The sequence below is a fragment of the Lytechinus variegatus genome, chromosome 8 (assembly GCF_018143015.1).
Source record: "Lytechinus variegatus isolate NC3 chromosome 8, Lvar_3.0, whole genome shotgun sequence".
Classification (NCBI taxonomy): domain Eukaryota; kingdom Metazoa; phylum Echinodermata; class Echinoidea; order Temnopleuroida; family Toxopneustidae; genus Lytechinus; species Lytechinus variegatus.
This window is the reverse complement of record NC_054747.1, coordinates 13,037,490-13,054,734: the sequence shown is the minus strand read 5'-3', so window position 1 is coordinate 13,054,734 and position 17,245 is coordinate 13,037,490. Positions and strand designations below refer to the sequence as shown.

Genomic DNA, 17,245 nt, shown 5'->3' with positions numbered 1-17,245 from the left:
ATACAAGGCCTACTACCGTCGGAACTGTATGCCCGATTTTCGCAAAAATGGTCTTAAAAGATGCACAAGGAAGATTTGAAGGGAAACAGTTTGCGAACAGCATAACAACAAGGCACAGTACGAACAAATATTGTGTGGCCAAATAATCGTAGAAAATGTCGAGGGGATGATTCAAGCCTCCCCCCCCTGTTTTAAGGTTAAGTACACTGTACTTACTTTGAGGCTACTATATCAGGCAGTCTAGGAGTATTAGGTGTGACCTTGACATTCAAAGGATCAAAGGTCAAATATTCCTTGCTGGCCTGCAGTGTGTAGGTTCCAGACTTGATCTTCTCCATCCTGAAAGTACCATCGGGCCCGGTCACGACCTCTGGCTTGCCCTGAACTTTGACCTTTGCACCTTGGACCCCGCTGCCCTGTAATGAGAAGAGATGGTGGAGGAATATGGGCTATTCCATACAGCATGCCATGGGGCAAACCCATGAAATATCTAATCTGACTCCCGACTCTCTATATGTCGCACCTTCCTGACAACGATTTGTCTCTGTTTTCTAGTTCATATGTAATACTGTTAACCCTAAAAAGACTGGGGGTGGGGCTGATTCAGCCCCCCCCCTCGACATTTTTCGCGATAAATCTGCCGCACAAAATTTTTTGACCGCGTCGCTCGCTGACTTTTACTTTCAAGTCTCGCGCAACTTTTGAGACCAAAATTGTGACCCCCGGGTAAGCGGTTCCGAAATTACGCAACATTTCGTAAGTGCATGCAGACCAAAAATTACTCAAAAATGTGAATTTGTGTACAAATCCAATGCAAATAGTGTTTTTAGCCAAAATTCATAAATGTATCATTATTTTTCCTTTTACTGCTTAAAATAAATTAATTTTATCTTTTTTATGGTCAAAATAATGTCCCCGACAATTTCCATATAAAAAACAATAAAAAAACAAAAAGTTGAAAAACAAAGAAATACATAAGAAATTTAGAAAACAATAGTATACATGAGAAAATAAATGTGATGTTGAAATTTTTTTATCAAAATAAATTTGATCAGATGCCTATCTACAGTATGTGAAACAAAAATTTGCATTTCAGGGGCATTATTTTATTAATTAGAGCACACTTATGATTTAAGCATAAATTAGCATAATTAATGAGACACAAGACTTTTTGCAGAATTTGATGTTATAGTTTTGTAGATAATGCCATGGGTAACATATGAGCCAATTTTCGTCGCAATTGCGCGATCGACGGCCGAGATCATAAGGGGGGGCTGATTCAGCTTCTTAGGCGTCGAAATAGCTCAGTCTTTTTAGGGTTAAAATATAATTCCTTTGAGCACTTGATTCATCCTACCTCATTCTGGAATATGTCAATGGAAACATTTTTTAGCCTAAAAAATAAAACCTCTACCTAACTTGTATAATGATAGAATTTCAAATCTAATTTACTTTCTTGAGCAAACCTTGAAGGTACAAGCTCTGTTGCAGATTTTCAAAGCTAAACTGGAATACAAACAAAAAGATTAAAATATCATATTACTCTATTTTCATCTAAATCAAACGAAATTAACATAAATCTGAACTTTTACCTACCCCTGCAACTGAGAGCACTCTCCCTGTGATGGAGAACCCTGCAACTTGAAATACCGTCTGTGAAAATCAAGAAAATAAATGTTATCACTGAATGCATGTTGGTAATCAATTCAAAGTGCAATCAAATGACACAAAATACTATCAAATGATAACTATTTCCTGAGATGGAGAACCCTGCAACTTGAAATACAGAATGTGAAATCAAGAGTAATGTAAAAGCTATGTTGGTAATCAATTCAAAGTGCTATCAAAAGACATATTATGATGCTATCAAATGATAGCACTTTCCTGAAATAGAGAACCCTGCAACTTGGAATACAGCATGTGAAATCAAGAGTAATGCTATTACTGAATGCTGTGTTGGTAATCAATTCAAAGTGCAATCAAAAGACATACTAAGATGCTATCAAATGATAGTACTCTTCATAAATAAAGAACCATGAAACTTGGAAAATAGTCTGTGAAATCAAGGGTAATGTAATAATTAAATGCTGAGTTGGTAATCAACTGAAAAACTAATCAAAAGACACCCTATTTGTTATCAAGTGATAGTAATCTTCAGAGATGAAGAAACCTGCAACTTGGAATACAGCATGTGAAATCAAGAGTAATGTAATCACTGAATGCAATGTATGTAATCAATTCAAAGTGCAATCAAGAGACATACTAAGATGCCATCAAATGATAGTTCTCTTCAGAAATGGAGAACCCTGCAACTTGGAATACAGTTTGTGAAATCAAGCGTAATGAAATTACTGATTCCAGTTTAGGAAATCATATTGAATTGCAATCAAATGACACAAAATGCTATCACATTAAAGTCGAATTGATACAAAGCATCACCAAGAGCTATAGAAACCTGCTACTTGGAACACGGTCTGGGTAATAGAGAAAATACATTAAAGTCCGTAAATCCAAGAAAATACTGCTAATGTACATGTAATTACTGAATGTATATTGGTACTAGTATCAAAACTGCAATCAAATCAAATTAACCCTATCTAGCCCTGGGTATTTAGGGAGGCCAAATGGCCGGGGGGGGGGGGGGGGGGGAGTTTGTCAACATGAACCCACATGCCAACCCCCGGAATAAGATATTATATTTTGTGATCCCAACAAAACTTACGTTTTATAATACTGACCCCAAATGACCAGTGACCTTGGTCTAGTTAACTGAAATTAAATTCATGCAATTGCCTATGATTATTATATTTTTATGAAATAGACACATGGTGATGAATCCTTCCAATAAAACATAATTTCCTATATTTTATTAAAAAACATACTTAGTGAGTAAAAAACATAACTCATTATTTGGTTGAAAAACAGTAATGATTACGGCAAAAAAGTAATGGTTAGCAGCTCTGTGAATGGTATGCTATACTTACCGGAAGCTGGACAGTGTTGTGCTCAACAGTAAACTGAAGGGACGCAGGAACCACATCGAAGGTTGTGTGTTCGCCTTTGTAGAAAGGTACCTAGAAGAATGACAATGAATATCAATATTTTATTGTTCAAAATAGAAATCTGCAATAGAAATACTCAGAAATTTGTTTTGCCCAATTGATCGTGGGCCTAGGCAGCCGCTGTGCAGCACCAGATCGACGTAGCACTATTTCTTGAATCGGTGAATGCAAACAGGGTAGCAGCAACCTCATCTTTTCAAGTCTTTTGGTCTGACGCGGCTGGGGTTTGAAACCCTGATTTCTCGGTTGTGAGACGGACATTCTAAAAAAATAAATAATATTGGATTTGTATAGCCAACGTATCCATCTTGCTAGGTGCTCAAGGCGCTCCTATATTACCCCTACTAAGCTAGTCTAAAGATTCTGATGTGCACAGCTTTTTAAGGAATTTCTTCCTGCCGGTACCCATTTACCTCACCTGGGTCAAGTGCAGCACAGTGTGGATAAATTTCTTGCTGAAGGAAAACACGCCATGGCTAGGAGTCGAACTCACGACCCTCTGTTTGAAAGGCAAGAGTCGGAACCACTAGACCACAACGCCCCCACTTAGTTCTACCAACTAAGCCTAAACACTGGTCATACCTAGTTGACACAGAAAAAATTTGTGGACAGGATTATAGCTTTGCATTCTGGGCTTGCGTACACCTATGTATTGCCTAAATGCAAACAGGAAATACAACGCAATGAAAAACAAGAGAATCCAAGGTCAATAAGCAAACTTACAAAAACCCAAACTGTAGGTGAATAATTGTCAAAATAACTTATCAGTATTGAACATATGATTAACTGATTCATTCATCAACGCATAGATTTAATTCTCAATTAAGAAAGTAGAAATAATAATATTTCAAATGTATAAAGTGCATAATACTCTTTACAAAATACATTAAATTACTAAATAATATGTTAAACCTAATTTCAATCATACATTAAACCTAAACCTTAAACATAAAAACATAAAATATGTCATACAAATGAATAAATATGTCATACAAATTAATTAACAAAGTAATTCTTTGATCGACTGAACCCTTTTCATCCCCTCCTCATTCACAAATTTGAACAACTTTGCTATATGCATGTACTATCTACTTCTACATGTATATTACCCAAAAGCAAGTCAATCCTAGACTTTGTAAAGCAGCAATAGCTAGTTTCAATGGCCCTAATGAAACTGCAAAGAAAATAAAACACATCCTTCCCCCCCCCCAAAAAAAATGGCAAATCCATATTTCAGCAAAGAAGAATGGCACCATTTTCCCGCTCTGAATACCATACTAATGTGCGATGTGTAACAAGCATACAGTGCATACTCACCACCACTTTATACTCGCCACTGCTAAACATAAAAAACATCAAATCTGTATTTCAGTAAAAAAAAGACTGGTACCATTTTCCCACACCAAATGTTAGTCTTATGTGCGATGTGTAACAAGCATACAGTGTATACTCACCACTCTATACTCGCCACTGCCCAGACTGGGAAACACAAACTGACCCTCCACATCAGACTGCACATGGCACAGAGGGGATTTCCCTTCAGACTGGTACCCGTTCACTGCACTCTTCTGACATCCTGTAACATCCTATCAATGGTTCGAGAAAGGATTTAAAAAAAAATCCATATTTTATTGTTCGAAATAGACATGAAATGAAATACTCCGAAAATTTGCTTTGCCCAATTGATCGTGGGCCTGGCAGCCGCTGTGCAGCGCCAGATTGACGAGGCTCTATCCCGAAAATGGTTGAATGCCAAACAGGGTAGCAGCAACTCCCATCTTTTAACGTCTTTTGGTCTGATGCATCCGGGGTTTGAACCCCGACCTCCCGGTTGTGAGACAGACGCTCTACCAACTGAGCAAACACACCGGTTTTATTCTACTTAACATATATGCATTAAAATGTGCTTGGCATCAAGGAGTTGAAACTCTTATTAGATGAATTTTCAGAATATGAGTTCCTTTTAACCCTAACTACGCCGGGCTTTTTTGGCTGTTCTGTGGCCGGGGGGGGGGGGGGTTGATTCAACCCCCCTGAGATCTCGGCCACCGATCGCGCGAGCGCCGCAAAAATTTGCACGCTGGTAGTGTGCGTTGTAATCTACAAGGCTGTATGGTAAAATTTATCACAAATAATGAGATTTTATTTTATATGAATTAATTATGCAAATTTATGCATAAATCATACTTTTTGCATAATCCATTACATAAGAAAGGTCAAATGAAACAAGTTTTCTGATTGGTCAGAAGCGCTCTACTTACCAGTGTACAGTCCATTAAATAAGTCATATGAAACAAGTTTTCTGATTGGTCAAATACATTCTCCTTGCCTTTGTACGATCATTGGAAACACACATGATTGGACCTACATGCTGTTTTAATTTCATCTTGAGGCCAATATGCCTTTGAATACGGTTTATAACAAGGAAATGATGTTGGCGTGCACACATGCGAGGCCTATCTTACGTTAAATAAAAGAATAAACGAAACTCACCCCTTTTTTAACCGTGTCAGAGAAGAGAATGAAGAAAACATTCTTGATGGGCTCACCCTCGCTCATCACTTTGCCTCTCACATCATACCCCGATATAATAATGGAAGAGTCCACAGTAGCTGTATCCTTGGTGACTGTGTGTGTAATGCTGGCCTGAGAATGGAATGTACCATTTTGCCAAGAGGGGTAAAAATCTTACATTCGAATGATAATAATAGCAACAATAACAAGCACTTCAGATACTCTCCATAATGCACTTCACCACAACTGGTGATTTCAAATTCAGTACTGACCTTTAATGTCGGTTTTAGGTCAATTTTTACAGGTGTATAACACCACACAAATTATGATAGGCCTGAAAAGTCATTCACTAGGTGTTGAGCTGTCAACATTGTAATCTGCGGCCCGTAACACAAAACTTACAAATGATCGTAGAACATTTTTCTACGATTGATTCCATTGACTATAACGTAAATCAATCGTGCAAATCAAGCGTACAATCAATCGCTAACCTTTGTGTTACAGGACCCTAGATTATTTATGTATGGTCAGTTCCCCCATGTCTGCGCGGTCTCCCAAGTCTGCGCACCCGCGTATCTGCGCGATTCTAGTAAAAAAAGATACGCAACGAGCACAAACTTTACACATGCAATACATAGACAGGTATTCATAAAAAAATCCGACTCAAAATGGTGGAAAAATAATGAATTTACGGCATTTCATGTGACGGCCTCAAAATGCAGCGTTTGTCATCAAAATCCCTGAATCGTGTGCAAAGTGAATGAGTGCGCAGACATGGGGTACCATTTTTTTTTTCAATCTGAAAATGACTGCCCGAGGTTTTTTCAAGAAAATCTTGTATTTTCTTTCATTTTTTAATGAGAAATTTTGTACACTAACTGTTAATTATATAAGGAACACTATTATTAACCAACAGATTTTGTGAAATAAGAAGAAAGTCATGTTAAATCTTAACCCAAATTGTTAGGTGCGCAGACTTGGGGCCCACCATCATAAACTTAGAATAGGATTTTGGGTTAGGAAACACAATCCAAACAGTGCTTCCAACACCATCACCACCAACAGGGGGCTTGAAATCATCCAGTGTTTTACAGCATTTAAATGGCAAAGGAAGTACTTATTACAAACAATATTAATATACTGTCCCACATACACATTTTTGTGTTAGTAATCATTAGAGTTATCGGTTTACAGCTAAAGATTTCAGGTTTTCACAAAGCTAAATTCATTTCAATGTACCAGATATAGATCTATCATTATATGGTGGCATTTAACCTAGAGTTTATAGTTTCTCATGAAATAATTGTTTGCTGTAACGACTTTCCTTTACCTTTTAAGATTTAAAGCCAATGTACACACTGGCAAAGGGTCTGTAATGTGAATTATAATTGAGTATCACCAAACAATATTACAAAAGTGTAGTGGTTATTAGATGTTTTTGAGCCTTTAGATTTCAAATTTAGCATTTTTCTTAAGTTATTAAAATTAAAATTTGGAATATAGTGCTAAAGACAAAGACCATATCCTGACCTTTTCCAGAGCTGCCAACCTAAAACAGAACATTTCAGTATTTTTAAAGCTGAAAATGAGTGTTTTGATGATGACATCAGTATTTCCAATGAAATACCATAAGACAACACATAAAACAGAAACTTTAGAAATCAGTATTTTGCATGAAACCATCAGTATTCTTCTTATTTTTCAGTACTAAATACTGAAAATCCGTACTACCTGGCAGCTCTACTTTTCAGCCCATTCCATGGTTGAGAAGGGTTTCATGTAAAACAAGATGAAAATATGATGGTATTTAAGTTTGATTAGGCACCCAATCAAACAATAGTTCGATGTAGTGAGCTAAATCACTAAATTTATCTTGCAAATCACTTTTTTTATTTCATATCCTTCGCGTTCTAACCATTTCAGGGCGCACACACATTCATATATAATGAGGGGTCGGTGACACAAAGATTCGCAGAAGATCGCTATTAATTTGAAAGAGCCATTCTGATTGGTTGCTAGTCAGTCTACTGAGGAAAATGCGCATGGAACGATGATCTTGATAGGCCAATTTATTTAGCGATTGATCTTTAACCTTTGTGTAATGGGGCCCTAGTGGTTAAAGGTATTGTTTAACTTTGTGAGCAGCCGATTTAAAAAATCTCTAACCAAGATGAAACATGTGTACAACTGAATGTATTAGAACTAATAAACCCTGAAAACAAACATTTTTTGAGAATTAAAAGCTAACACTACAAGGCAAACCCCGATTTTGTAAATAAGCGTCTTATAGACGCCTAAATAGAACACATAAGTGTATGGGATGAAATTTAGATGGTGTTTCGGGTCATTTTATATTTCAATTTTTGAAGCACTAAATAATTATTTTCGAATGCAATTTTTGCTGGGCTTCATTTTTGTAACATATCACAGACACAGGTGACAAGTGTGACCTTCTAGCTCAGATTTTTTAAAAGTCAAACCAATGTTAACTAACCACTTTAACTGGAATAGTGACATGCACTTTGAAGGGATTTACCAAAGCTAAAAATAGGCTTAGATAGAAGATAAAATTCACCTTTTCAAAAGTCCAGGAGGGATGGGAAGCTGTGATGATGAAATCGCCTGGTAACACATTCGGAATGTTGTACCTAAAAAAGGATCAACATAGTTTTTTTCTTAATAATAAAGTTTTATATCATACAATAACAATCAGACAATTACATGCATAAATCAAACCTAGCATTACAATAAAAAAATAGTAAGAATTATACAACACATGGATAGATCCTTGACAGCTGATTGGATGAAAGCGTGTCACATGACATTCAGAGGAATCGACTATAGCACGCTGAAGTAAATGAGCCAGCACTGTAAGATCCCTGGGCACACTGAACCCATGGACAAGCCCCGTACACGTTAAGTGAATTAGCGGCCCGCGCGTAATCACGTTTTCGTATCTCTGACCGATGTATGTAGCACTGTGCATACACGTTGCTAAGCTGAATACAATGTGCGTATGTACGTTGTTAAGCAAAGTATTCGCAGGGTACGGCTGCGTACCTTCTTGATTTCCTTCTGGGTTTTATGGAATTTGTTTACAAATTGGACTTCATGGATCTATGCTGAAAGTACTTGACTCTCCTGGGATTACTGGAGTAAATCTACTCGACGCTCAAAAGACAACATTTTATTGAAGCAAAATAAGACCTAACACGCGTTAGTCATAGACTAGACCTATAGATCTAGTCTAACGTGTAAGCTATCGATGTTGTATAAAACAAATATTCAATGTTGTATTCGTGCGACGTTCCAAATATTACATTCGTTGCAAGTTGAAACAGTAGACTGTTTCGACTTGCACACTCATGCAATATTCGGAACGATCACACTCATCAACATTGAATATTTGTATAATAGAGAATAGGGAATATATGGAGCGGAATGAACCATAAGCATTCATCCCAAAATTGCAGCTCAAATCTCCATTTGTGGAAATGAACACTTTATAGTTACCTTGTTTATTTCTTATCCTAGACTTTATTTCTTTATTAACATTCAAGATAGCCATTTAATCCCATTTATATAACTCAAACGAAGAATCTTGCCATCTGATTGGTTGAAAGGTGTTCAATATTTGGTCCATCCTTTACTGCGTGCATTTTTTATTTTCCATTGCACGGTGACCGTGCATTTTTTATTTTTCCATTGCATGGTAAGCGCGCTAGCGCTCCCTCATTATAATCATGTGTATGTCTACTTTTACCTGTGTGTGAGGGTGTGTATGTGTGTTTGCGCGCATGAAGTTAGCGCAGATCAAACTGACTGTGCGCACTTGACTCATATCCATGAAGCAATGCGCGGCACAAAACAATGAAAGCAAAGGGCTGATGAGATGTCGATACATGGTGTAATCCACCGACTAGCAATATTTTTTTTTATCAGAGAAAAGGAGTTGATGGAAATAGGCCAACCTAATCTTTATCTTTTTTATTCCTTTTTTACATTTTTAAAAACTTTGTAACTTATATGAGTTATATAAAACAAATAATAAATGTAAATATTTGTGCAATGGAAAGAATATTTACATTCGATGAAAGATTAAAAGTTTCATTCAACTCGGCTAACGGCTCGTTGAATGGAACCTTACATGTACATCTTTCATCTCATGAAAATATTCCTCCCATTGCACGCATACACATTCATTATTTGTATAATATTTTGCGAAGAGGACAATGTATTGCATGGACTAAGCTGATCAATCTCAGGGGGGTGTTTCATCAATATTTTCGTCCGACAAGTTGTCAGATCTGACAACTTTCCTGGATTCGGATTGGTTGAGAAGCACTGTTACTATAGTAACTGTCGGATAGAACTGGGGGGCGTTTCATGAAAGGACTTGTCGGACGTTTTATCCGACAAGTCCCATTTTATCCGACAGTTACCATAGGAACAGTGCCTCTCAGCCAATCAAAATCATGGAAAGATGTCAGATCTGACAACTTGTCGGATGAAAATACTGATGAAACGCTTCCCAGGACTTGTCGGATAAAACGTCTAACAAGTCCTTTCATGAAACGACAAGTCCTTTCATGAAACACTCCCCTGGGGAGCGTTTCATGAAAGGACTTGTCGGACGTTTTATCCGACAAGTCCTGTTTTATGCGACAGTTACTATAGTAACAGTGCTTCTCAACCAATCAGAATCCAGGAAAGTTGTCAGATCTGACATCTTGTCGGACGAAAATATTGATGAAACGCCCCCCAGGTGTTGACTTATTGTTTAAGTGGCCCAAACACAGAGTAGTATCTGTGCGCAAGAATGGCTTTGTAACCAAAAGGAAAAGGTGCTAGATCAAATGTCCATCGGATTGGCAACACTGTGATCGGCAATAGACTTTTGATCATTGCTTTGATCAATTTAACACCATGTTCATCCATTATCAAATATTTTCTACGGCAATGATATCTTGGTGCATTTCTACGGCAATGATATCTTGGTGCATTTCTACGGCAATGATATCTTGGTCTCATTCATGCCTTCGTCTCATCCCATCTTGACTACTGCAACTCCCTCTTTGCCGGCCTCCCAATTTCTTCCATCTCTCCCCTCCAGCGAATCCTCAACACTGCAGCGAGAATGGTAACCTTGAGCAAGAAACACGAACACATCACCCCTATTCTCCGATCACTTCATTGGCTTCCGGTTCACTCTCGCATAACGTTCAAAATTCTACTCATTGTATACAAAATTACCCATAATATGTCACCCAAATATCTCAAAGAACTTATTTCCCTTCGTTCTTCCTCTTCTGTCAGATCCTTAGGTCCATCATATTCCAATAATTTAATTCATGGCCCTCGCACTAAGACCCGATATGGTGATCATGCATTTTCTGTAATTGCTCCCAACCTCTGGAATAAACTCCCAATTCATATCCAAAATGCTCCCTCTGTAGAAATTTTCAAATCATCACTTAAAACTCACCTTTTCTCATAACTTTTTTTTTCGAAGGACTGTATATCATTATTATCTGCCAACTTGCGCGCTTTGAAACATCCGTATAAAGCGCCCTACAAATGTTATTATTATTATTATCCTAGCCTGTAATGCTCTGTTGAGGGAGTGTCGTGGTCTAGTGGTTCTGACTCTCATCTTTCAAATACACAGTCATGGGTTCAAATCCTGGCCATGGTATGTTTCCCTTCAGAAAGAAATGAGGTAAATGGGCACTACCAGGATTCATTTCTTGAATGCACCTATCACTGCTGAAAATGTTGTAACTCAAGCTAAAGCCAGGGTAAGAATAGTTTGCAGTTGGTATCCATAGGCAAAAAGCGCCAAATAAATGCAGCTATTATTATTATTATTATTGTTATTATTTAACCCTATCTAGGCCGGGGGGGGCCTCGGAGGCCCCCCCCCTATCTAGGCCTCGGAGGCCCCCCTCAACGAATCGCGCGATATTTTCGCAATGCGAAATTTGTTGACCGCGTCGCTCGCTGAGTTTTTACTTTCAAGTTTTGCGCAACTCTTGAGACCAATTTTGCGTCACTTGGGTATGTAGTTCCGAAACTACGCAACATTATGTAAGTGCATGTCAGACCGAAAATTGCTAAAAAACGTGATTTCGTGTACAAAGTCAATGCAAATTGTGTTTTTAACCAAATTTCATAAATGTATGATTATTTTTAGTTTTGCTAGTCTAAATGTATTCATTTTATTTTTTTTATGATCACAGAAGAGTCCCCAACAAATTTCATTGAAAAAACAATGAAAAACAAAAGGTCAAAAAAACAAAGAAATACATAAGAAATTGCAAAAACAATATAATACATAAGAAAATGATTTGATATCACAATTTTTTCATGTACTCTTGCTTAGGACACCACAAAGAGTTTCTATACCAAAAATTAGTACATTTGGAGCTTTATTTAGGGAGTTAGAGGAAAAGTATGATTTCACATACTAATTATGCATAAATTAGCATAATCACTTAATAGCCATTCGCATAAAATAAATTACTATAAAATCTTGTAGATTATGTCCCAGGCAACCCGTGTGCCAATTTTCGGCGCGATCGCGCGGTCGACGGTCGGGGGGGGGGGGCCTGGGAGGCCCCCCCGGCCATAGGAACTCCCAAATACCCCGGCCTAGATAGGGTTAAAGAAGGAAGAAAATGATCCCTACTCACACTCCACCCGTTTTTGTCCGTGTTTCCATGGCAACATCTTTGTCTTTGGGTTTGATAGATATAAGAACGCCTTCAGGACCATCTTTCTTACCCTTGCTTACAACCTACACAAAGGAACAAGAGACGTGGAATGATTAACTTCTGTATTTATTTATGTTTTGCTATCAATCTGTTGACAATTTCCAGGTCATTTTATAACTTTATCACAGTATTCATATTTCATTACGATCCTCATCATTATTCATTTTCATAATAATCACCTTCATTAATCATCATAATCATGATACCATCATCATCATCATCATCACCACCATCACCAACACCACCATCAACGCAATCAATGCCATCACCACCATCACCATAACCATCACAATCATTTTCCTCATCATCATCGTTTTCACCACCACCACCACCACCATCATCATCATCATCATCTTCATCATCATCATCATCATCATCACCATCATCATCATCATCATCTTCACCACCACCACCACCATCATCACCATCATCATCATCATCATCATCATCAACACCACCACCATCATCATCTTCATCATCATCATCATCATCTTCATCAACATCACAATCATCCCCATCATCATCACAGCCATAAAGCTTTGCATACCTTTCCGGAGACAGTGTATCCCTTGAAGAAGAAGTTAATGTCCTTTCCTTGACTACAGGGATCATTCTCACCATCAATCTTCAGGTCTACACTCGTTGGCTCTATCAAAAGAAAGCACCAATAAGGGAAAAAAATTACATTGCCAGACCTGCCAACCTCTGGGAATGAAAAACTGTATTCTGTGATTAAAAAAAATGTATTTTCCCCCAAAAAGTGTATTCCATAATAAAATGCTTGGTGCACTCGCTCATCATGGCGCTCAAGCTGCACGCAAGCTAAAATACACACTGCTCTTGCAGATGAAAAAAAAACATTGAAACATGTGTATATCTTCAACCTGGTTTTAACAAAATGATTGAAAAAAAACAAGATACCTGAAATTACATTGATCTAATAACCATATTTGTGTACGTTTTATGAAAAAGAGACATAGAGATGATTTTTCTCAATAAATTACGATTTTGTAAAAATTGGAATTGAATTGGATCCAAACGATATCAGGATAATCTGTATCGACAGCAAATGAAAAAAACGAAAAACAAAATCCGCAGATATTTTTACTTTAGATCGCACTCACAAAAGTTCATAACTAAATTTTTTTAAAAAAATCACTGGACAATACATCCCGCCGACAACGCTTGTCGTCCTCATTGTGTGCATGTGTGTGTTACTGCGGGTGGCAAATTTCTACAAAAATTAATGCACCCCACACTTATGTGCTTTTGTTGCCCAAGAGGTCAACTCAATACTGTTATGTTTTGACCTCATTGGTACCAGGGCCTCGTCTTAGAAAGAGTTGCGATTGATCTGATCAACCACAACTATGGAAAGCCAGCAACATCAATATTTAAAATGGATGTTTGCTCAAGATATTTTCTAGATATGCTATATATTCATACATTGTTTAATTTGAATATTACTGTGCTTCTCTATGTCTACAAATGTTATTGTGCAAATATTCTGCAGAAAAAACTATGACATGGATGGATTTCCATACAATTAAAGTTCATCAAATCAATCGTAACTCTTTGCAAGACGGGGCCTGGGCCCTATCTCACAAAGAGTTGTGAATGATCTGATCAATCGCAATTATGGACGGCCAGCAGCGTCAGCATGTAAAATGCATGTTTGTTCAAAAAATCTTCTAAATATGAATGTATATCCATAAATTCATTGATTTCTTGACACTTTGGTGTGTTCTCTTTTGTTTACAATGGACATTTTACAAATTTCCTGAAGAAGAAATTATGACACTGATGGATGTCCATAGAGTTACGATAGATTGGATCGATCGTAACTCTTTGCAAGACGGGGCCCAGGAGTGCCTACACTTGTTCCCTTCTCACCAAAACTCCAGCCTGATGGTGGTTCCAGCTTGAGAATAAAGTCTCCTCTGTCATAGACCGGTATCATAAAGTAGCCATTATTAGGGGCACAGTCCGTTTGGTACTTCAAAGCTCCTTGCTTCGTGTAAAGTTTGACCTGCAAGAAAATAAGGAAATAATAAGGAAATAATCGAATGGTAAAAATGACAATCGTCCCAGGTCTACTTTTTACACCTTTCATACGCAGTAGGAGCATGAAGGTTCATGGATAAATAAAATAAATAGATACAAACCGATTTCACCCTCTAAATTAGTAAATATGGATTTCCTAGGGAAATTCATCCGGGTGTATAGGTCTCACTTATAAATGCATGTATGGGAAGGGTTTCAAGGCTCTGTGATAAAAAAGTATATATGTAAAAATATTTTCAAATATCACCACAGAGTCCTCAAGGCTAGATCTAATCTCCATTTAAATACACAAAAATAAACATCAGACTTGAATCAGATGTAACATAAATAGACACTTAACAATTAGGGTCTAGTCAATATATGAACATGATTAAAGGTCAAGTCAACCCCATAAAAATGTTGATTTGAATAAATAGAGAAAAATCACACTAGCATACAGTGTAATGCTGAAAATTTTATCAAAATCAGATGTAAAATAAGAAAGTTAATATATTTTAAAGTTTTGCTTATTTCACAAACATAGATATGGACAACTCAGTGACGTGCAAATGAGACGGTCGATGATGTTCCTCACTCACTATTTCTTTTGTTTTCTATTGTTTGAATTATATTTCATTTTTTACAGATTTGACAATAAGGACCAACTTAAGTGAACCAACCAGTATTAATCAATGCTAATTCCACATGTTCATGGAGGAATTAATCATTGTTTCACTTGACAATATTTCATATATAATGAAATACAAAAGAAATAGTGACTGGATGATGTCATCAGTCTCGTCATTTGCATGTTCAGACCAGGATGTGCACTAGACCAAAAGCTTCGGTCTCTGTTTTGTTGGTTGTTCAGCTGAACTCCGTTGACTTCACTCACCAAATACAGAGACCGAAGTTCTAGCGCGATCTGTACAGGGGACTCAATGGCCATATGTTTATGTACTTAAGATCGGATAAAACGGGGAAGTGATTTTGCGCGACAGCCGAGGTAAGTCACTGTTTTTGTTCCTTTTAACTTGATTTTTTTCTCCGTTTTGGGGCAATTAATGCCAAGAGGGAATATTAATTTGCATTTTGGTCGCATTAAAGGGGAAGTTCACAGTGAAGAAAACTTTGTTGTAGAAATAGTAGAAAAAATTGTAAAAAATATTGGTGAAGGTTCGAGGAAAATCCGTTAAAGAGTAAGAAAGTTATTAGAGTTCAAAATTTTGGATTTGTGACGTCATAAACGAGCAGCTGCCCCATGTGTTATGTAATATAAAATGCATGAATTTCAAATTTTGTATGGTTCCTGATGACTTAATTTTGTTTTCTTATCATAATCGGATGTGAAATGATTTGTCTATTGATATACAAAAGTTACAGTGAAAACCATTCTCAATTTCCTGAGAAAATGACATTTCATTGATTTTTTACCATTCGCTATGTAGGAATGCTGCTCGCATATGACGTCACAAATCAAATAATAGAAATTCTAATATCTTTTTATTTATTTGATGAATTTTTCTCAAACCTTCGGCAATAGTTTAAATTATTTTTTCTGCTATTTTTACAATAAACTTTTTGTCAGGGTGAACTTCCCCTTTTAATTTTCAAAATTTGTATTCACTGAAGACAAAAATTGAAAAGCCCCGACGGGGGATTTTGGCTTGGCTTGCGTTGCAAGTCCCCTAATGGTGGCTGCACGATAGCGAACCATCTATGTATGAGGGGAAATTAAAAAAAATGTTTAAAAACTCCTTGAAACAGATGGCTGCCAGCTGTCTAGATGTATGATATATTGTTTTGTGAAATTAAGCAAAACTTTAAAATGTCATAACTTTCTTATTTTACATCCGATTTTGATGAGATTTTCAGTGTTATGCTTGGTTGATTTTTCTTATTTTTATTCAAATCAACTTTTTGTTGGGGTGGACTTGTCCTTTTTTAAAGTTTAAAGAAAATAGGAATAGAAACCTAGACCTACAAACAATGTGAAACATTTCAAATGAGTTTGTAAGCAAGCAAGATCTGCAAAGCAAAAGCCTAAAACCACACGCTGAATCCTGAAAAACAAAAAGGCTCTGCCTCTCCTCGGCTCTGGCAGCTCTGACATGTCTCAAAGACAAAAGTAATACTGATTTTTTTTTTCAAAATGACTCCCTGGCCTTGATTATAAAAAATTCAGCTCTGTCCTCATGACACTGTGTGCGAATTGGCTTGCTATCTGTCTAGGAGGTAAAATGAAAAAAAGATTAAAAGGTGTTTTCAATTAAACTTCTCCGAGAGGACAAAGACAAAAGATGGCAAGAGAAAATGCAATTCAGCGGATGAACAGCGATAGACACACACCAACTGAAATATATGGGACCAGGGAGAAAATCAAAGACTGGGCAGATCAACGTATTCCTTACCTCGATTCTTGCAAAGTTTATTTGGATTTCTGATTTGATGAAGCCTCCGCACGTGAGAAAGTCTTCGGCTTCAATCGAGATTGCCATACAGGCAATTACAGCAAAAACAAGGGGTATAAATTGGGTAAGTAAGTTCATGATTGATCGAGCGACCCAAGCCAGCGCCAGCAGAAATTGGGAGACGAACCTTGATAGGAATTATCAATAGAGGGCGTCAACACTGAGAGGTGCTACGGTACGGCCGTCCGTCCGGCCGCGCCTGCGGGCTGAAGTAAATAAATAAAAAATAGTAAAATTGACAGAGCATGATGCTGAAAATATCATCAAAATCGGAAAAATAACAACGAGATTATTGAAATTCAATGATTTTTATAATTTAGGTGAAATAGTTCGAGGCATTTCTTCATGAATATTTATTAGGTGGGCTGATGATGTTACATCC

The 17,245-nt window shown here is 37.1% G+C and overlaps 1 protein-coding gene across 1 annotated transcript; it reads right to left on the bottom strand.

Moving 5' to 3' along the window:
• Positions 1–197: 197 nt before the first annotated feature.
• On the bottom strand, positions 198–16,980 carry LOC121420000 (nodal modulator 1-like). Its single transcript, XM_041614511.1, has 10 exons — positions 16,804–16,980; positions 14,243–14,378; positions 12,897–12,997; positions 12,269–12,372; positions 8,152–8,224; positions 5,556–5,708; positions 4,517–4,648; positions 2,985–3,074; positions 1,597–1,653; positions 198–416 (listed from the first exon to the last, which is right to left on the bottom strand). Exons 1-10 carry the CDS (start codon positions 16,939–16,941, stop codon positions 213–215), a joined length of 1,188 nt encoding a protein of 395 aa, XP_041470445.1. The 5' UTR covers positions 16,942–16,980; the 3' UTR covers positions 198–212.
• Positions 16,981–17,245: the final 265 nt, after the last annotated feature.

What these genes read in the sequence shown, in the direction of transcription:
- LOC121420000 (XM_041614511.1), bottom strand. Translation starts at nt 16,941, where the DNA reads ATGAACTTACTTACCCAATTTATACCCCTTGTTTTTGCTGTAATTGCC. An exon ending in CCTCCTGGACTTTTGAAAAG is followed by an intron (nt 5,709 to 8,151) that starts GTGAATTTTATC and finishes TTCCATTCTCAG; the next exon opens with GCCAGCATTACACACACAGT. An exon ending in GAGTGCTCTCAGTTGCAGGG is followed by an intron (nt 417 to 1,596) that starts GTAGGTAAAAGT and finishes TTCTCATTACAG; the next exon opens with GGCAGCGGGGTCCAAGGTGC.